We start from the raw sequence: 21,053 nt of genomic DNA, 5'->3' as shown, positions 1-21,053 counted from the left end.
AGTTTTAAATCTCCTTAAAATGCAGAAACCAAGGACCTTAAATGGTGCACTTAAAAATTCCAGCACACCAAAAGAGCTCTTAAGATTTTTAAATTAATCGTCATTCTCCATACACCAACCTCCCAATCACTTCCAAAGAAAAGCTCTTTGGAAACATTTAAAACACTTCAAGAATGCTAAAATGCCATGTTCTTTGAAGAATGATTAGAAATTGTTAAGTGCTTCAGACATTTTTTCCCTTTTAATCTAAGTGTCTCCTTTTGAAAGCTTGTCAAGGTGCAGGAACAGAAAGCAAAAAAAAAAAAAAAAATTAAAGGCGATCAAGATAGAATGTCAAAACAAGCTTGCAATTTCCCAAGATGGTTTTATGAAGCAAAGCTGTCAGTTTTGCTGTCATGGATCTTCAGAACCGCACAAGTTTTCAATTTTTTGCCTCATTATTCGCAGTGGAGTTGCAAACTTTTTTTTGACCTTTCAGAAACCAAGCCTGGAGTTGTGACATTTAAGTTACTCTTCTCCTCCTCTAATTACATAGGTTCGAGCTTTAAATAGATAATGATGAGACTTTCCCAGGTGGGAACATGCTTTCCTACATTTTGGAAGGAGCTTATTGCTGAAGTCTGAATGTATGAGCACATGCTCTGAAGGCCTGGGCTGTCTTTCCCTGAACGTACCCCTGACATTGAGCTTAGTGATGGTCACCTACCAGAGGTCCAGCACACGACTCCAGACGTAGATGACGTCATTCTGTCATGACCTCCTCATGGAGAGGACGGAACGGTGCTTGTACCATAACCTCTGCTGCATCTTGGTCGTAGCTATGAAGTTGGGAAATGAGTATGAAATCTCTTTCTTTCCACCCTGGTCAAAGGACATTGCTTTACTACCGTCCTCTCTCTCGATCTCCAGAGCAGGGGTTCTTGACTATAGCTGTGCTGGAATCATCTGAAGGATTTGTGAAAGCACAGATTGCTTGTTTTCAAACCATGTTTTGAGAACAACTGCTCTGGAGAAATAAGATATCCTTATGTTTTGTTTTAGTAATTTTACATGGCGTGGTATTTTGTTTTTGGGATCCAAGTGTATTCTTGTTGTCACCTCCTTGTTTACCTTCTGGAATATTTTTGGAGCCAATGAAAGACACCTCATCCTTCTACCACTTCTCTTCTTTGTGTTTATTTTCATTACAGTGCTAATGCAGCCTAGGTGTTCTCTTTCTCCTTGTAATTTCAGAAGCTTTAGGTCATTCTATTGAATTCTCTGACCCCCGAATCTGGAAATATTTTCTTGAGTTATTAACCCAGGAAAAAATGCTTATGGTTCAGGATCCTTATAAAAGAAGAATTTCATCAGAGGAGATAAACAGACAAGGAAGGTTCTATTCATAACTATTGCAATAAGGGTCAAGACCATTGCAGTAGAGAAAGAAGACTGAAATCAACCCTGCACTAACGAATCGCAGGGGAGTTTTAAGTGCTGGAAGGAATCACTGGAAAAGCCCTGGGGAAAGGTAGACAGGTGGTTGGTGAATACAACTAAGTCATCTTTGCTGATTGGGGCTTATCCAAGTCAGTCTTCTTTCTACCCTCCCACAGAAACTGGCAGACAAGGGCACTAGTTCTCTTGATTATTACATTTTAAAGAGATGGCTCCTGAATCCTCAAGAAAGACATACCTGGATTGTAAAGCAGTTAAGAGGCTAGAGGAAGATTTACACCACAAAGGGGCAGAAATGCTCTAAGAAAAGGGAGATAGAGGGCTGATCCTCTGGAAGAAACCAGTCTAAAGGTTGGTCAAGCTAGGAGGAACTTTAAGGCCATCATCCTCATAGCTACTCACCATTTAGTCTGGTGACTTATATTTTACAAAAGAGAATACTAAGGTCTAAAGAAGTAGTCAGTCAGTTCAGGGGCGCCTGGGTGGTGCAGTCAGTTAAGCATCCAACCCTTGGTTTTGGTTTAGGTTGTGTTCTCAGGGTCCTGAGATTGAGGCCAACATTGGGCTCTGGGTTCAGCACAGTCTGCTTGAGTTTCTCTCGCCCTCTGCTTCTCCCCTCCACAATCTCTCTCTCTCTCTCTCTCAAATAAATAAATCTAAAAAAAAAAAAAAAAAAAAAAAAAAAAAAAAAAAAAAAAAAAAAAAAAAAGAAAAGAAAAGAAAAGAAAAAAAGAAAAAAGAAGAAGTAATCACTTCATGAAGAAAACACAGCCAGTCAGTGGCAGAACAGGAGCTAGAACTCAGGATGCTTCCTCGCTGGAGAGTGGGGGGTGCTTCCTTATTCCAAGGGACTCTGCCCACACCCTTCCTCTCTGCCCAGTTCTCCATTTGGCTTTGCCTTACTATCTTTTATACAACCTCCCCCCCCCATTTTTCCCTTTTCCTTTTTCCTGTCTCTTGAGTGTTCACCAGAGTTCCCCATCAGTCACCCTGATGTCTTGTCCCTACACCTTCCGCGAGCTGCCCCTTAGGGTCCAGCCTTCATGTCTGAGCATTTCATTGTGGGCAGCCCTGGCTTTCTGTGCTGTATCTGCTAGAACTTGGCACAGTCCTGATGGGCCTGGTCCCTGCTTACATGTCACTCTAGTGACTCTGGGAGTAAGGCGTGGTCCACGTGCTCCTGTTGCCTGGGTTTGAACACAGACTCTGCCCCGCACATGAAGTATGCTTGGGAAATTTACTTAACATCTCTGAGGATCAGTTCTCATTTTCAAAATGAGGTTGCTGTGAAAATGAGCCTAGGTAATTCACATAGTGATCAGCACATCACTTGTCACGTAGACATACTATTTAAATATTTGCCATTGTTAACATTCAATTCCCTGAGAAAAGGAGAATGGACACACTTTAATTCTCAGCATCCAAAGCAGTAAAGTTCTCAAATATCAATTTCATTTTTTAAAATATTTTTGAACACTTCTAATCCTGTTCCTTTTCATCACCATTGCTAGCATCCATTTTTGATCAAGAATTTCACTAACACTGGCTATGTGTACAACATGATGTTTGCAGGCTGTTCAAAGCTGGTTGTAAGCCAGCCAAAAAAGCCAGTTACCAACCCTGGCTGCATGGTGGTTGCTGAGCCACCCCCCTAAGGAGGATTCACTGTCTCCATCTTTCCAAGTGTTGAGAGTTTAAGCTAAATTCGTCTCCTTTCTATCCTTTTAACCTGTGGAAGCAGATTCTTTGTGTTGTCTTTGTACTGCCTTCTCATTGTTCCTGTTGAAGGTGCTGCTTTTCTCCTGTTGATAGAACACATGATTTTGTACATCAGTGATTAATAGCCGTCTTCTGAAAACCAAGAAAAAACACTCTGGATTTTCTTGTGGCACATCAGCTGTGTGCATCCGTCCCTTCATGACCACCCCCCTCCCCATGCCAACACCAGCTGACACCTCAAATTACTCAGGACATGCCTCCCTAGTCCCAACCCTTTCCATTGTCTGACCCCTCAGCCTGGAGGTGGGCTGAACCTATTTTGTATGACCTTCAGTGTCTGGGGGCAGGAGGTTTTGTTATTGTTTATTACTCTTGTTGTTCCCTCTGCACTAGTGTCAAACTTGGACTGCAGCATCAAATCACATGGGGCAGTTCACAAACACACCCTGCAGTTTGCACTGGTCCCGTGACATCGGGGGCCTCATGCCAGCCATGCACCCTCAAAACTAGCATTTTCAGATCTCCTTTTAGATGTTTTATTCCCCCCACCCATACATTACTCAGAACCCATCAGCATTCCAAACCAGTTAGATGGTGCATACTGAATTAACCTATAACTTTATCATTATTAATAATCAAGTCGCAGGAAAAGAAGTGAATATTCCCAACTGAGAACACTGGTGGCAGTCCCTGGCATATGCATATGCTTGCCCTCAGGAGGTGGTGCTGGGTCACAGTTAAACCTAGATCAGTCTTCCTAAATCACATCCCGCTGTCACTAGCTGTATGAGTCGGCTTTAATTATCGAACTTCTCTATCCTTCAACTTCCCTATATGCATAGCCAGTAATAGTACTTTATTACAGTCTGTCCAGGTGCTCACACATACTAAACGCTCAATAAATATCATTGTCCTTCTTCTCGAAAACTATGTACTCCTCTAAACTCTCTCTGATGCCCCCTCTTCTCTGCAATTACATGCTGTATTCCTATCACTTATTTTTCAAGGTCTCCAGTTTAATTTAATGGCATATTTTAGAATCTTGAAAACAATATTAACTCTTCCTTATATATGGTTTCCCTTTAATGACATAGAAGAGTGCATTTTTAATGACATAAATTGACAGTTGTGGGCTAATCATTATAAAAATTTCTTGTAATGTATTCTCGCAACCTATGATATCATCCAAATCATCTGTTAGTTAGAATTCACTAATACAGAGATGGGGCTTGGTGCATTTTCTCTCCAATGCTCTGGTTAATATTCAGTGCCCAGAACAGCATGCTCAAGGGTGCCAGAGCTGCTTGGCTCTGGTTGTGGTGAAGGGCAGGCACTGCCAAATGGATGTGGGATATAGCAGGTGTTTCTTTGTCCACAGTGGAGGGATAGGGAGATGGTTGGGTTAGATTCCACCTTGTAATCCAGTTACCTACAAGTCTGCAAAATACACAGTCCACAAACCTTCCCACGATTTTGCTCCTCTGTGTCGTCTAAAGGGTGATCCAGCATTCTCATGAAGCCAAACCCCTTCTTGATCTGCCTCGTGGACATATCAATAAGATTTCTGTGACTGTGTGAAATACACACCTTAAGCACTCCCAGTAGGAGTGATCCAGTTCTACTCACAGCTGAGGGGAAAAGATGATTGCTGGTCATGCCCCTTCACAATGCAGCTTTATGGATATTGGAGAACCAGTGTCTTAGAGCCATGCACGTGATCAGCACATTCTAGGACTTCTTCTTAAACTGCAGTCTTTAATATCCACCTGGCATTTTATTCTCCTAACTCCAGTGAGGCAGCCCTCTGGCTTTAATTCCTCAGGGTAATGGTCATCTCCAGGCATGAGTCCAAAGTTTTAGGGTACCATTTCTCAATGTACCACCCTAGGAGCATGTGAGAGGCTGAAAGAGAGTGTTCATTCTTAACCTCTCGTTTCCTAGGAAATCGACACATCTGAAAAATATGTAGCAGATATCTCAGTAAGATGTGAGCCACAAATGTTGCCCTGGTCCTGCTGCACTGGCTTGCTTTAAGGATGGATTATGTAAACTAAGCATTTAGATCCGGAACTCTCGGTGTTGGATGATTTTCTGATCCTTTTCTCTGTGGCAGGCTCGGAGTCTAACAGCAGCACAGGCTCCTCGGGGTCTCTGCCCCGCACCCACGCACCCCTGCAGAGTGCGCCCCTGGCTGCAGGCGTGGTGGCAGCTGGCTCTCCAGGCTGTGTGCCCTATCCGGAGAGTGGAGCAGGGGGCCAGGCAGCCCCCAGCACCAGCTACATCCTCCTTCCACTCGAGGCTGCGACAGGCATCCCGCCCGGAAGCATCCTTCTCAATCCGCATACAGGTTAGTGCCTTACCTCTGCTATGGCAAGGACTCAAGATCAGAGTTCTGTTCTTGTGTTTGAGCTTATAAATTCGTCAGCAAGTTTTCTTAAAATTTCACTGAGTAGGGTCTTGATTTAGGAAGAGCAGATCTATAGCTGTAATCTCTATCTCTATATTGATATCAATCTTGATATGTAATTATAAATATAGATTCTTCCCAGAAATATCCACTTTTCCCTCTGTCCTCTTTGTGTTGACCATGGTGTGTCTCAGGTATTCCTGGGAGCTAAGACCAGAGACCATAAAGTGATGATCTGGGAAATACTAATTAAAATATTGTGTTTTGCAGACTAAATCCCAGGTTAGCCTTTTATTATGTCGAAAGTGTTTTTGCATCCAAGATATTTCACAAACTTGAGATATCAATTGGGACACAGCAGATTCTTACCTGTAGAAGTTGCTTTCTTGCCTTAGAACTTCCCCCAATTCTACCTGGGGAATAAGGAATGTCAGTGACAAATGGGACATAGGGAGCAAATTCCTATGTATTTTAGGGATCCTAGAACTAGACTGGTTTTGGTGAGGTTTGGAAAATTGGTAACTTCATGATGATCAATTTTTCCATGATCAATAGTTCTTTATTTTTTAATTTCTCTAGTGGTCAGTTAACTTCTACACTGATTCCAAAGAACCCAGAGCATTGGGCAAATAGACTGACAAGCATCTGCCTCATAGGGGAAACTTCTCAACCAGGGACAATTGTGCCCACGCCTCCAAGGCCATTTGGCAATATCCACTGACATTTTGATTATCATGACCGAGGGAGGAAGGGGCTGCAACTGGCATCAAAGAAGGTAGAGGCCACAGAGGCTGCTAACCGTCCTACAATGCACAGGACAGCCCCTTCCCACAGGGAATTATCCAGCCCAAAATATCAGTAGTGCCATGGTTGGGAAACCCTGGGTTAGAAGGCTTGACATTGACTAGTTGCCTCTTTGGAAGCCTTTATAAGTAATTGGAGGAAAAAATTGAATTTTCTCAAAATATGTCTGAGGTTTGGTTTCAGTGATTCCAGAGTATTTCCGTGATTAGCTAAACTTGAAAAAGTAAAAGTGAACGAGAATCTCATAAAAGCAATCTAACTCAATCTTTTCACGTATATAGCACTACTAGTAATTAGGAAATTCAGAGAAACACGAGAATGATAGTAAAATAGTTACTTGAATAATTGCCACATTTTCATGAAAACATATGGCACATTCTCAAGGCATGGTGTTTGATTGAGACATTTTGAAAATGCCATAAGCTTGAGGGAAAAGAAGGCATAATCATTTTATTGAAAACCATTTGAAAGCTTTCAGAATAGATACTTCTAAGGAGAATATTGGATTGCTTTTATTTTATTTGGATCATTGTAAGCACTAAAAGGAAATTAAAAGAAAACCAGGATTATAGTCATTACTCTGGGCACTGATCGAAGTATGGTCTGACTCTGTTGGCTTAAATCCCTTCACTTTTAATTGAGACAGAGGACTTGCAAACAAGAGCACACACAGGCATTAGTTTTGAGTCATTTGTTTTAAGCAAAATTACTGTGTTTCAAAAAAGCTCAACAGAGTATTTTTTTAGGGTGTAATGAAGAAATATTATTTGTAATGATATAATGGTTGTGCATGTGTTATGTGTATATTATCATGTATAATCTTGCTTATAGAAAAAGAAAGAAAATGCTTTCTGGTGCCAAGTCCCAATTCTTATTCATTGGATCCAGTCATTTAGAGCTGTTATCAAAATATCTCCTTTGAAAAAGGATCCTAACTGAGGAAAAGGATCTAATAACACTGTTGAACAGCTTCTCTGTACACATTTCTCTGATCGGACAAATGCTTGACATTAAAATATTCCAAGACCAGAAGGAAAATGTATTAATATATTGTATACCATGGTTGAGTGGTAGGATGGAAGGTGAATGATGTTTCTTCTTTCCTAGAATATGTTTATTTTTGTAAATTGAAAATATGCACATGTGTATATGTGTATACAGATCCGTAATGTATCATATATACATATATGTGCATATGTGTCTCTCTATGGTGTGTATATGTGCATGTCTCTCTGTCTGTCTATCCATCCATCTATCTGTTTACTCTCCTATGACTCTACTATTGAAACTGGAAATTTGCCTCCTTTGGACTGGAACTCATCTTTCTCTGTCATTGCTGTGAACTCCTGAAATCCACACCTCTCCCCTTCCCTGAATGTGTGGTAGAAATTCTTTGGTGTTAGGAACCAACAGCATATGACTACTTTACTTCTCGTGTGAATAGCCCTTGGATTCATTTCTCTGTTACCAGCTCATTTATAAGCTCCTTGTGGGAAGGAGCCATCCTTGGCTATTTTTTTACTTCACTAGAGTGGATAACAAAGTAGTCTTAGGCACTGTGCTCAATAATTACATAGTATGGAAATAATATCTACTACTCATTATATGTTGATGTGCATAGTAGAACAGTTTTTTATCTAATATATTTGAGATTGTGGTTCATGTATGAAACTATGATAAAATACCTGTCTTTTAAATTTTTTTTATTTGAGTATAGTTGACACACAATGTTACATTAGTTTCAGGTGTGCAACATAGTGATTCAACTTCTCTGTGTGTTATGCTCTGCTCACCACAAGTGTAGCTCCCATCTGTCACCACACAGCACTATTACAATATCATTGACTGTGTTCCCTATGCTGTGTTTTTTATTCCCATAACTTATTCATTGCATAGCTGGAAGCCTGTACCTCCCATTCTGCTTACTCCATGTTGCCCATCCCTTCATCCCCCTTCCCTCCGGCAATCACCGGTTTGTTCTCTGTATTTATAGGTCTGATTCTGCTTTTTGTCTGTTTATTCATAAAGCATCTGTCTTAAGCAGGCATAAGACAAGCAATAATTTGAGAAAACCAAGGTGCCTGCCAGTCGTGTCTACTAAATGAAACAAAATGAAACTTCCTTTGTAGGCACAAAGTACCAAATATTTGGCAACCCGAAACCAAACCACCCACATATATTCTCACAGTTTCCCAAATGCAATCACAACCTTTTATTTTGTCCGGCCTTAGACTCAGCTCTTAGCCAGTCTGTTTCTAAGTCAGGACTTCTGGCTTATTCTTTCTCTGCTTTTCAGGCCTCTGGATGAATGAGCTGCTGCAGAGGCTCTTTTTCAAAGTTACCCCTTATAATGTATTCATCCTCACAAGGCAAGCCTGGGTTTGACTCTTGAGTGTGATTTTCTTCTTGCTGTCTTGGACTTGGTCTCTTTTTAGAAATTGTTATCAGAAAGCTCATCTTTGTTTGGCTATTTTCTTTCAATTCAGAGCTATCCAGAGATGCCAACAGGCATTAACATCCCCCAAGTACTCATTAATCCCCATATCTCTTGTTTTGCCATTTCGCCTTGCCTTCATCTGACACAAGTTCACAAGCGTGTGATGGAAGGGCGTGCCATCGGCCAGGATTTCGCTTTGGGCAGCCTTTTAGGGCTCATCTCTTTCAAATGCTCCTGATGGGTTCTCTTAACACTACACTTGTATTTTTCACAGGCCTTCTGGCATCTATTTATCCAAACCACTTCTACCCCTTATTTTTTTCCCACCTCTTTCTTAAATGTGCCATGAAGGTTTTGCGTGTGACATGTCCGTCCACGTACCTTCGCAAGATCTGGATTAACCTTTGCCTGTCTGTAATCAGCAGCATCCTTACGGTTTGATTGATCACCTTCTAAGGACTAGGAAAGGAAAATCTCTTTTTCTCATGCCCTCTCTATCTTTTTAAATAAATATCCTCTGCCAAGCACATGGCAGAAATGCTCTGGTGTTAGGAACCAGGAGCATTTAATTACTTCGCTTCTAGTGTGAATTGCCCTTGGGTTCGTTTCCTCATTACCAGTGCATGTATAAGCTCTTTGTGGGGAGGGATCAAACCAGTTTTTTTCATTTTTGTTGTGTTTTGCATCCCCGGAATGGATAACCATGTCTTAGTCCTCATGCAGGGCTCAATAATTATATAATAGTAAAATAATATCCGCTGCACAGGATGCCTGGGTGGTGCAGTCGCTTCAGCGTCCAACTCTTGGCTTCTGCTCAGGTTGTGGTCTCAGAGTCCTCAGATCAAGCCCCATGTGGGGTTCTGCCCTCACCACGGAGTCTGCTTAAGACTCTCCCTCTCTCCTGCTTCTCTCTGCCACTCAATCTCTCTCTCTCTCTTAAATAAATAAATAAATAAATAAATAAATAAATAAATAAATAAAATCTTTAAATTAAAGTATTATCTACAGCACATTATTCATATTGATGTGGACAGTGGAGAAGTTTTCTTCTTCTTTTTTTTTTTTTTAAAGATTTTTTATTTATTTATTCAACAGAGATAGAGACAGCCAGCAAGAGAGGGAACACAAGCAGGGGGAGTGGGAGAGAAAGAAGCAGGCTCATAGCAGAAGAGGCTGATGTGGGGCTCGATCCCATAATGCCGGGATCACGCCCTGAGCCGAAGGCAGATCGCTTAACCACTGTGCCACCCAGGTGCCCCAGGAGAAGTTTTCTTCTAACGCCATGTACTGAGGGGAATGAGCTCTCGCTCAGCTCGTGACAGCCCGGCTTGCCTGAGCCCTTTACCTGTGCCAACACACATGCCAGGCCTGCAGGGCATGCTCGCGCAGTTCTGGGCATGAAAACCTCTTCTGAGCTGGATGGTCCTAGGGCCAACCAGTCTTGCTTTCCCCTTTGGTCTTCAGCCGCTGTCATTCAAACTAATTGCCTGTATCCACTTGTAATTGCATCTGGATTGGCAGAAATGGCAGCATCTAGAGAGACCACCATTGCCTGACTTGAAAACCAATAGTCACCTGTCCTAACTCTCTTAGGGAATCATGTCTCTTCCCTTCCCTGACATCCATCTTACTTGTTTCATTCTCTCACGTCTTTCCACCTCTCCTTCCTTAGTGAGCATAAAAGCAGTCTTTTATACTCTCTCTTCTCTTCCAGATGAGCTGCCACCTCTCTCTACCCAAGGGAGTTCTGAGTACTCTTCATATGAAGTTATTTGGAAATGTTTCTTTCGCCTGGCTCATAGCACATTAATAATATTTCACACAGAGGATCTAAAATTTATCAAAAAGGACATCTGAATAATTTGTGGTTATGTTTTTCACCCTAATTATGGTCCGTTTTCACGCTACCTTATTTCTCACTGGGGTAAATTGGAAGTCACAGAAAATATAGTAAGGATCATTTTATTTTTACTTTCCATGTCTGTATGTGTGTGTTGTGTGTGTGTGTGTGTGTGTGTGTGTGTGTGTGCACAGAATGAGACTGATTTTGAAATGATATAAAGTTGCTGTGAAGATTTTTTTAAATGTTATGTATCTAAAATTTTCCTCTTTTTGCGATATAAAAAAAGGGAAGGGGGTTAGGAATCAGAACACTAAATGGGCTGATAGATTTTTGGAAATTGAACTATTTTTTTCATTCTTTACCAAATTGAGGCTTTGAGGAGAAAAAAAATGTGTTGCAGATTTTAAATCCAGAAGAAAGTTATTTTTGAAAAAAGAAAAAAGTATTTAAAACAATTACATGTAACTAAGATTAAATGACAGTGATAGGAAAACAAGTGCCTATGAAGAACATTAACATTTTTTTTAAATACCTCTAAATTTAGTCATTGTTCTGTGACTATAATTCTGGCACATTTGCTTTTCCATCACAGCACATTGTGATTGGTTATGAAACTGTTGCCAGAACTTCCTCAGTTCATGAATATGCAGCATTTAAGGGTTTCACGTTGCACACACATAAGTTTATTTGGGCTGAAAATGTGGGGTAATGATGGGCACACTAAGCTCCCATTTCCGTTCCTAATGGGCCTGAAATCAAGTCCTGGGAGCAACTGGTTTGGCTTCACTACAACCCCACTGTTTGGGGTTGTACCTTTCAAAACTACTCTAAAATATTTTCTCACTATAATTTGTAAAATGTACATACGTGGCCTGTAGCCTCGGCAGGTATTTGTATATGTGAACACCTGTACAAACACTACCTAGAAGGAGATATAGGACATGACTAGTGTCTTGGGAGGCTCCCTCCTGCCCCCGAGAGGTCCCACTCTTCTGACTTCCGTTACCATGAAGTTCTGCCTGACCTTGAATGTATTAGAAATGCAGTTGCACATTTCCATAACAGCTGCCCTTTGAGGACTGGTTTCTTTCACTCAGTGTATATTAGCTCATTATCTCCCATTTTATAACAGTCTGTTCTTATTGGGTGCCACACATATTTTTTTCCCACTAGAATACTATTTGGTTTGGGTTAATTTTTTATTTTCACTCTCTGACCTGTTCTGTTTTGTTGCTAATTTTCCTTGCATCACTGGTGATCTTTGGTTGTTTTTCCTATATATTATTAATGAAAAAGGCTGCTTTCCTCAGCCATCACATGCTTCCTATGCTGGATAAGAGTGCTCTTGTGAACCCCATATACCCAAACTATGTAAGGGGAGGCTTTCAACTATGTGCTTGGGTGGAACTTAGCAAGCTGCCTCTGACATCCCCTTAATGCAAGTCAGAGTATTCTGATTCTTCTCGTTCTTTACCTGCCAGTCCTGCGTGTGACTCCACCTTAAAACATGGCCCCCACTTCTCCTGACTTCTCACGTGTTAATGATTTTCAGTCATGATTGGATTTTGTGTCTCGTTGAACATGTATGCATTACATACAGTGGATACTCCACTGAAGTTATTTGGTATGATGGGAAGTGATTGGACTTTGGAGTCATTCTGACCTGGGCCATTTCTTGACTCTCACATACTGGTTTGGCCTTTCTGAGTGAGTTGCTTGGTCCACGCAGGCCCTAATTTTTTTGGTCTCTAAAGTGGAATGAGATCGTGTATCTGTGAGGTCACTGGAAGAGCTGAGACGGTGTGTGTAAGCTGCCTCTCCCTGTGCCCGCCACACTGGAACTTGATTGGTTCTCCCTTCCTTTCTCTCCTCTTTCCCTTGCTTCCATCTGCTGCTCTTGCTCTCCTCCCTTCTGCTCCTTCCCTTTTCCTATAACCTTTTCTGCAACATAGGGAGATGATACCATCCTTCCTCCCAGAGTCATGCTGGGGACCTGATGATACTGTTTTGTAAACCATAAAATACTCCTCAAATAATAGCAATAAAAATATTGAGTCATGCCATTATTTCAAAAGGCAAAGCAATGCATATTTGTTTCACCATCAGGAGATGATGCTGTGATGCTTTTATTATGCATCATCTTTAAAATCTGAGCCCCTGCGTGCTCCTTGTTGTGTCTGTTTAGAGAAGTGAGTGTGTGGATGTGGTATGTTCTGTTGTGTATGTATTGGGAGAACTCATCACCATTCTGAGTTGGTGACAAGGCTAGTGGAAGCCAAACAAATGTATTGGTAAAAACTGTGTAACCCAGTGTAGCCGGAATTCTGTAAAGGAAGGCAGCCCTATCTCTCAGTGTATGCCATCTTGCTGATAACGGTGAGGGCGGGCAGTGAACACGTCTTCATGAAGATTGCTTCTCCACTGGGTTCCACTGTACACAGATCTGCTTAGCTTTACCAAAGCTCTCTGAAGGCAGTGGATTTATTTGTTGCTTCTTAAATTGCTCTGGGCTTACACCGTTAGCTAGCTTAACCAGATAGGTCACAAACGGAAAAGTCTTCACACTGGTGAAGGTCCTGGTGTCCTAGACCTCCGCTGCCCTGCCCCTTCACCTTAAGTTACTTGTTTTGTGTCTATCAGAAAGGTTCTTCCTGCTAATGGTGAGCCTGAGAAGCTCACCTGAATGCAGCTCTGATTCCATTGCAGGCCAGCCCTTTGTGAATCCTGATGGAACCCCTGCAATATACAACCCCCCCACCAGCCAGCAGCCCCTGCGAGGTGCAATGATGGCGCAGTCCCAGCAGCCACCGCAGCAACAGCCTTCTCCTCAGCCACAGCAGCAGGTGCAGCCACCCCAGCCACATATGGCGGGTCCACTGGTCACTCAGGTAGGAGCTGGTGGGAAGGCGGGGAGGGGAAGTGTTCCAAGACAAAGGCTGCACCACCCTCAGACCAGCAAGTGGCGCATTAGGAAGAAGTGATATTTTTCACTGGGGCCACTTCCACCCACTCATAAATAAAACCTGGCAGCCTGGAGCCCTTGACAGCAGGTTGATAAGATTTCATCCAGATCCTGAAGTTTGGGTAGAAGTGAATGCCCCATCCAATGATTGGCATGGTGAGCACACTGCGCTAGGGAAAATGAGTGTCAAGTTTTCTCTTAGGTCTAGATGCTATTTTCAGGCATCATGGAGGCCGTCTTGGAGACTGAACCCATAACCTCAACCAGGCCTTCGTATCCTCTTCCTCACTCGTTCCCAACACAGACCAAGTGCTCATGTCTGCAAAGGGATAGTAGCGAATGCTTTATCAATTGGAAGAACAGAAATCAGTTCATTAGAGGTGGCCTGCCTGTTCTTCAGGAGATGTAGAGTGGTCCTCCCTTCCTAGAGCAACATATGGAAATAGCCACGGAAAGCGGTGGTGTTCCAAGTAGGTTGCCAGAGTGAACCTCATTTGAAATTTTTTCCCTTACTTCTCAGTCCCTGGGCAATATCTTTAGATCCAGTGGATATGACTAACAACGACATGAAAAGTATTGCAGTACTTTCTGAAAGCAGTGTTCACTCTGAGCAAACATGCCTCCTGCAAGGCTGGCTGGCTGTGCTCTGCATGGCATCGATTTTCCCTTGGTGGCTGGTCCCCCTCTGGAGTGCACTGAGGCAAGAGGACCTGTAGGGTGGTGTAGGTGGTGCTCTTCCGATAAGCCAGCCTTCCTGTGGGATTTCCGCCCCCAGTGCCTCCCCGTTACCTGATCAGCTTTTTCTTTCCTCCAGTCGGTACAGGGGCTGCAGGCTTCCTCCCAGTCTGTGCAATACCCAGCGGTCTCTTTTCCTCCCCAGCATCTCCTGCCTGTGTCTCCAACGCAGCAGTTCCCCATGGTACCGTATTCCATGTGTGCGACCTTTCCCCTGGGAGAGCATGTCCACTGGTTTTATTACTTTCCTGCAGGGCTGGCTGATGCTGGGTGGGTGCCCCAGGCTGACTGTGAGGGGACATGATTGAGTGTCTCATTCCAGAACATTGCAACCCATCTTCAAAATAATGGTTTCCATTCTGCCATCTGTCCCATGTTTGCTGCTTCTGCAATCGGGTACCCTTTTAAGAATTAATCGGCTAAGCAGGGATTGAATGCCCTCTCAGTTAGAAGTCAGAACTCTCAGTTAGAAGTCAGAAACAGAGAGACACATGAACTTGGTGTGAAGGGCTTGGGAAGCAGCTTAAAGTCAGTTGAGGAGGTTGTCACTCTGTGCTACTGATGGGGGGGGGTCCCCCCGCCCCCTGATTCCCCACTCTCTTTTCCTTTCCCCACAATGCACTAGGGCCTTTTGGACAACGAGAGGGAGCATTGCCCCTCAGTTTCAGGTCAGGCCAGTGAAAAATGCTCCCCAATATCTGATGACACCATGGTTGGCTCCATCTTTGCACCAGCCATGGGTGGTGGTGAATACAACCCCTTCTGCCTCTGTCCAGAAGGCAGAGACTGTGGTTACTTCTGGGAAGCCCCACTGACCCTTCAGGACAGTACACCAAGCCCTCCTTGCCTCAGCGTCATCCCGAGGAGCTTGAACCCTTAGTGAAAAATTATTTGTTTGCATTGAAAGAGGGAGATTTGGTCAAATTGTTTATCATCTCTGATCCTCCAGATGGTTAAAATCTGTTTTCCCTTGTTATGTTCTCTTGTTGCTCTGGACAGAGAATTCCTTTCTGTTTTTGTTTCCAGTTTGTGCGCCCTCCCTTGCCCACAGTGACAAGCATGGGGCCTGGGTCTGCCTCTGTGTGCCTCTCCCATTACTAGGCTGCTCTTGCTAATTTCCTGTTTGTTTCCGTGCAGAGAGACGATGTGGCCACACAGTTCACCCAGATGAGCCTGAGCCGGCAGTCCTCGGGGGAGACTCCTGAGCCCTCATCTGGTCCTGTCTACCCACCGTCCCTCATGGCACAGCCAACCCAGCAGCCGAGCTACGTCATTGCCTCTACAGGCCAGCAGCTCCCCACAGGGGGCTTCTCAGGCTCTGGGCCTCCCATCGCCCAGCAAGTCCTCCAGGCCCCTCCCTCACCACAGGGATTTGTGCAACAGCCTCCACCTACACAGGTCAGTGTGGTTTTTCTCTCACACCTGTGACCTATAGCTTATTCACTGGGTATTTTGACATCCTCATTACCATGTAGAATAACACTGGGTCAACCTGTGTGGCTCTTTCTGGTCCATACTGATATTCCCCACCTACAGAACCTGAGCTGTCCTATTCAGCAGTCGTGCAAAGCTGTGGGGCTCAGAAAGTACTTTTAATGAAACTGACCCAACTTCCCATGATACAATGGGGGAGTGGCTCACTTTCCAGGCTGCAGGTACAGGAGCCACAGGAAAGCCTTCCCTCCTGTGCAATGTCCGCTCACTGGACTGCCTAGGAAGGGAAAGTAGGAAGGAAGAAGAGAGCCTGCTCCTGGGGGACTTTCCACTCTCCCCTGCTGCTGCTCTGGAAATGTGTTCTTTCCTTAAGCATTTTCTGGAGTGAACCCTCCAGGCAGGAGCTCCCCTATGAATGTAAAGGAGGCTGAAGCGGACATCCGCTGTCCTTTCCTCTCCCTGGGGGGAATCAGAGCTCCCGCGTGCTCTCACAGGTAGTCATTAATCATATTTAATTGACTTGAGCATGTAAGACACCACAGATCACTGATTTTTACTGTCTTCTCAAAGACTGATTATCTGTTACTGTTCACCACCAAACATCTCTGGTGCTCTCCTGGGCATCCCTTGCAGAATATTGCAAGTGATTACTGTCAAGATGTAAAATGCACGAAGGCGTTTTCTGGTTCATTTTCAAGGCACACATATCCCAAGCAAATTCCATCCTAATTAAGAAATATTGCATTGGATGAGCTGTTTAAAGTACGGTGTCACCTTTGTATTATTTGTTTCACTGCCTTAACAACTCGAATAAATTATTTTCTTTTCAAGCCATGCAAAACCCTTCACCATGAGATGATTTTCATTCAGTTGTTCATTTTATTTTGAATGACTAATTAATTGTTCATCTTCAGTTGTCTTTTCTGTAATATCTCTTCACCAGTAGGATTTAAGGAGATGTGAAAAAATAACATCAAGTTACAGAAGAAAGCGTCTCATTAATATATTAATTATTTTAGTAACAAATTAAATACTTTAAGTTTATTTAATGGGAAAATAGTGTAGTTCTTTTATTCTAAACAGCATCTAAGTGTTCCTACCCATTTCTGCTATCAAGGAGAAGAGTTGTCAGAATATTTAATTGAAGAATTTTTTGAAAGACTTAAAAAAAAAAGTCTTCCTTGGTAAATGAATTTCAATATTAGTACACTGCAAGAGCAAAGACAACTCAGAACCCCTGATGTGTCTGCAACAGAAAAGCTTTCATCCCTTCTTCAAAAGATTTAGAAATAGAAAGGGAGGGGAGTAGAAAACAAAACAAAACAAAATAGATGTTCCTGGTTCATTGTCAGTCTGGACATGCATGAACTTCTTAGGTATAAGACATAACCCATTGCGAGTTTCAATTTAGTAAACATTTTACAGCTTGATTACTCAACTGTGGGACAATGAAAAGAACTCAAGGTACAGTCCATGGGCATATGGAAATACATGAAATGTATGCAGAAAGTGAACCTATTTAATAAAATTGAAGTTAGTTTTGTCTGCCATCATGTATGCCTTCTGAACACCCCCTGGTAGGTGAAGAAAGAAACACATGGACAAACCAAAGAGGAACTTGAAGGTGGTGGGAGAAGAGATTTTTTAATATGGTTTTTTCTTTTTTCTCATTTATTTCTTTCCTTTCCTAACCTACTCATATTTTGGTTCTCTGTGTTTTAAAATATACATAGTAGTTGAAAATATACATTTTCTCCTCTTGGGAGCTATCCTTACTCTTTTCTCCCTTCCAACCTTGCTTTTGGGTCCTTTGATGATTCCTCTTAGTTCTACTCAGCACCTTCCTCCATGGGCAGGATGAAGATGAGCCAGGTGCCCATGTCCCCTTTGCTCCATATGACTGGGAGCTGTGACTGCTAAGCACTGGCCAATGCTCTGCCCAGGAGAGGTACTGGATGGAGGTGACCAATGCACCTGCCTGTCAGGGTATCAAAGAAGGGAGGGTGGGAGAAAAAAAAACTAGAACAAAACAGGACAACTGAGTACTAAAAATTGAGGCTCTCCTTTAAGAGATATATAATCTCTTTCGGATGAAAGTATATTTCATCCAAACCATTAGTGCTCATCAGGAAATTTTCAAGGGTTTGAACTCTGTCCCTCATCCCTGAAGGTATTTTCATGTTTCATATTGAATGTGAGAGAAGAGACCAAGGATTGGGTAACATATTTATGACTTCCATTGAATCAAGTCACAGATTTTCCTAAAGGAACAAACTGCTATTCTTCCTAAAGGACATAGAAATATAAGGCTCATGAATAAATTACATAATAGTTCTTCTTCTTCTTAATTTGAGGAAGCATCTGATGTATAATGGGTAGTAATCTTTAATAGCATCGTGATTTGCCAGAGCGTAACTAAAACCTGTTATTACTCTAGGATTCTTTGGGTTTTTATTGTTATAAATTGCCTTACAAAGAAAGGGAGAAACAGGAAGAAAGAAATCACTATAAGCAAAATGTACAATCAGAGTTAGTTGCCAAATACTGACCCGTGTTCGCTTGAGACTCGTTCAGTCTCTTACCCTTGGATATCCGTATTGCCAGACAGAATTAGAATTCATAACAATTCCGGGGGATTACAGAACCACAGCTCAACACACTCCAAGTTATCTTTTGTTCCTATGTGATGCTAAGGCAGGAAATCATGATACATGTGTTTCAATAGCAAGATTGAAATAAAAAAAGCATTTCCTATTTGTCATGATCAAATCAGAAAATAAAATAATAATTAAAATCACTGTTCTCAAACATAGGTGGCTTGTAATTTTATTCTGTGTATGTGATACTTACTTGTAGACTGTGTCCTTGTATATCTCTGTTTACACTTTCAAGAAGATGATAGAAGAATTGTCAGAAGCCTGGAGATGAAAAAACATTCAAGATTAGTAAGAGAGCGCCTTAATATAAATGAACTGAGGCAGACAAGGAAGACTTTCCAAGAGACATTTGGTTGCAATCTTATTGGAAGTAATTAGAATATTTTTAGCCATTCCCAATCATTAGAAAGTGACATTAGGTAATATAAACATTATTTTAAACTTATTTCCTTTTTTAGATTGAACATAAATTCTTTTGGATATTGGCTCTGTGCCAATGGCTCTGCCAAGTGATTTAATAGACTTGACTGCATTTTGTAATTCCAACCCCTGCTTCTTATAGGCTAGAGATTAGCAGTTTCCACATCTCACTTGTGTTTCCATTAGAAAAACAATTCAAGTTAGATAACTGTTTGTTGTTGTAGATGACTGTTTCATTCCCCCTTTTTTAAAAGGTTTTATTTATTTATTTATTTATTTATTTGTTTGTTTGTTTATGTGAGAGAGAGAAAGAGTGAGCAACAGAGAGCACAAGCAAGGTGATGGGCAGAGAGAGAAGCAGATGCCTCACTGAGCAAGGAGCCCGATGCAGGACTCAATCCCAGGACCCTGGGATCATGACCTGAGCCGAAGTCAGAAGCTTAACTGACTGAGCCACCCAAGCACCCCTGTTACATTCACTCTTGTTTCATTTTGAAAACACAGAATCCAGTGTTTTAAGACAACAACTATTGTATTGCTTGTGACTAGGTCAGCAACTAGAGCAGGACTCAGCAGGATGGTTCAGCTCTGCTTCATGTGCTAATGGCTTGGGCAGCTTGACTGGGTCTGGAACATCCAAGATGGCCTGGCTCCCATGCCTAGAACGTCGGCATAGCCTGTCCACTGGGGTTCCTGTCTTCTCCACATGGCCTCTTTCTCCAGCAGGATGGCCTGGACTTCTTTTCCTGGCAGCTCGGTGCTCCTCCTGTGTGAGCATAAGTGCACGTCTTCTTAAGGACCTGGCTTGGAAGTCTCAAGAGTTGCCATTTCTGCCTCATGGCCTTGGTCAAAGAGAGTCACAGAGCCAGCCCAGATTCAGGGACCTGGGGAGTAGATTGCACATCTTCACGAGAAGAGCAGTATGCACACACGCACAGGCTGGGTGAAGTGTTTGGTGGCCATCTTCACAGTCTACTATGATCGTAGTACATCATAAGGTGACCATGCATTGTATGTTAAAAAATGTCACTCCTATACATTTCTCATTCCCTTTCTTCCCGTTCTTCTCTTTCTTCCACAGATGTCCGTGTATTACTACCCATCTGGTCAGTACCCTACCTCAAGCACGCAGCAGTACCGGCCCCTGGCCTCCGTTCAGTACAGTGCTCAGAGGGGCCAGCAGATGCCACAGGCAGCACAGCAAGCAGGTACTTGGAGTCTGTTTTCCATGCCCTCCTCTAACCCACTGATTTTTGCATGTAAATCTCTCAGCTGTCCTCTTTGGATGAGTATCCAAGCTTGGCAATTTAATCGCCTCATTTCCCTTACCCAGACAAGATAATGGAGCATTGGATTAACTCTGTATGGAAAAGTAACAGGTACCAGAAGGTGAAGCCCACGTCACTCCAGCACCCCAGACATGCATGCTAAATACAGTCTCCATAAATTATTTTTGGATCTTCTTAATTTCTTTTAAAGCAGAGTGCCAACCACATCCTTATCTTCCTAGTTCATACCGTTTCCTTTTCTATTTCCCTTTTTTATTTTTTTTGGTTTTCAACATGAAGAAAATCCCTCCCTTGTTCCTAAGGCTAGGGGACCAAATTAGGTTGTTTCCATACCATCCTAAAAAGTACTGTCTTTAGAAGAAGGCCCCCGACACTGCAGCCCGTGTCCCCGGTGGAACTTTGACTCCATGGCTCACTGTCTCGAGGGCCACACGCCTCCCGCCCAGAGCTTGGCAGCCACTGTGCAGTGGGAAGGGGGGCCGATACACTGTACGAGAGTGAGTAGCAGGTCTCACAGTGAACCGGTCTCTTTCCCTACTGTGTCACACTCCTAATGGCATGCCAGTGCCCCGAGAGCAGCAGGAACCCAGCAGGGCTGAGTGACTTGGGCTAGGGAGAGGCTTGTGTCCTTCCTGCTGACCACTCTGCAAGGGAAACTGCTCCTTGCCATGCTGAAGACCGCCTGACTGGGGGATCCTGCCTTCCGTAAGTAGGTTGTGTGCTATAGCGCGTGCTCCCACTGCCTCCTGAATGGCTGCTCTGCCATCGGATCTCTATGCTGATGATATGTCTATGCATATGTGATATATACATATATGTGTGGTATATACGGGAGATGTACAATTTTTATAAGCAGACAGAAAGCACAGGCCTTGCCAAGCGTTCATACCAAGAATAGACACCCTAAGA

General features: G+C 42.8%; 1 protein-coding gene across 19 annotated transcripts in view; it reads left to right on the top strand.

Moving 5' to 3' along the window:
• Positions 1–21,053, top strand: part of ARPP21 (cAMP regulated phosphoprotein 21) — a 151,699-nt gene that overhangs the window by 82,080 nt on the left and 48,566 nt on the right. For 17 of the 19 annotated variants that reach the window (XM_019794561.2, XM_019794564.2, XM_034662268.1 and 14 more), the window contains 5 exons: positions 5,270–5,503; positions 13,354–13,535; positions 14,424–14,528; positions 15,482–15,742; positions 19,937–20,063. In XM_019794561.2, coding sequence (XP_019650120.1) covers positions 5,270–5,503; positions 13,354–13,535; positions 14,424–14,528; positions 15,482–15,742; positions 19,937–20,063 — 909 coding nt within the window. The remainder of the gene's footprint in view (positions 1–5,269; positions 5,504–13,353; positions 13,536–14,423; positions 14,529–15,481; positions 15,743–19,936; positions 20,064–21,053) is intronic. The other 2 variants (XM_034662269.1, XM_034662270.1) reach the window with 1 other exon arrangement.

The sequence above is a fragment of the Ailuropoda melanoleuca genome, chromosome 6 (assembly GCF_002007445.2).
Source record: "Ailuropoda melanoleuca isolate Jingjing chromosome 6, ASM200744v2, whole genome shotgun sequence".
Taxonomy (NCBI): domain Eukaryota; kingdom Metazoa; phylum Chordata; class Mammalia; order Carnivora; family Ursidae; genus Ailuropoda; species Ailuropoda melanoleuca.
The sequence above is the reverse complement of the archived record's forward strand: the minus strand, read 5'-3'. Positions and strand labels throughout refer to the sequence as shown.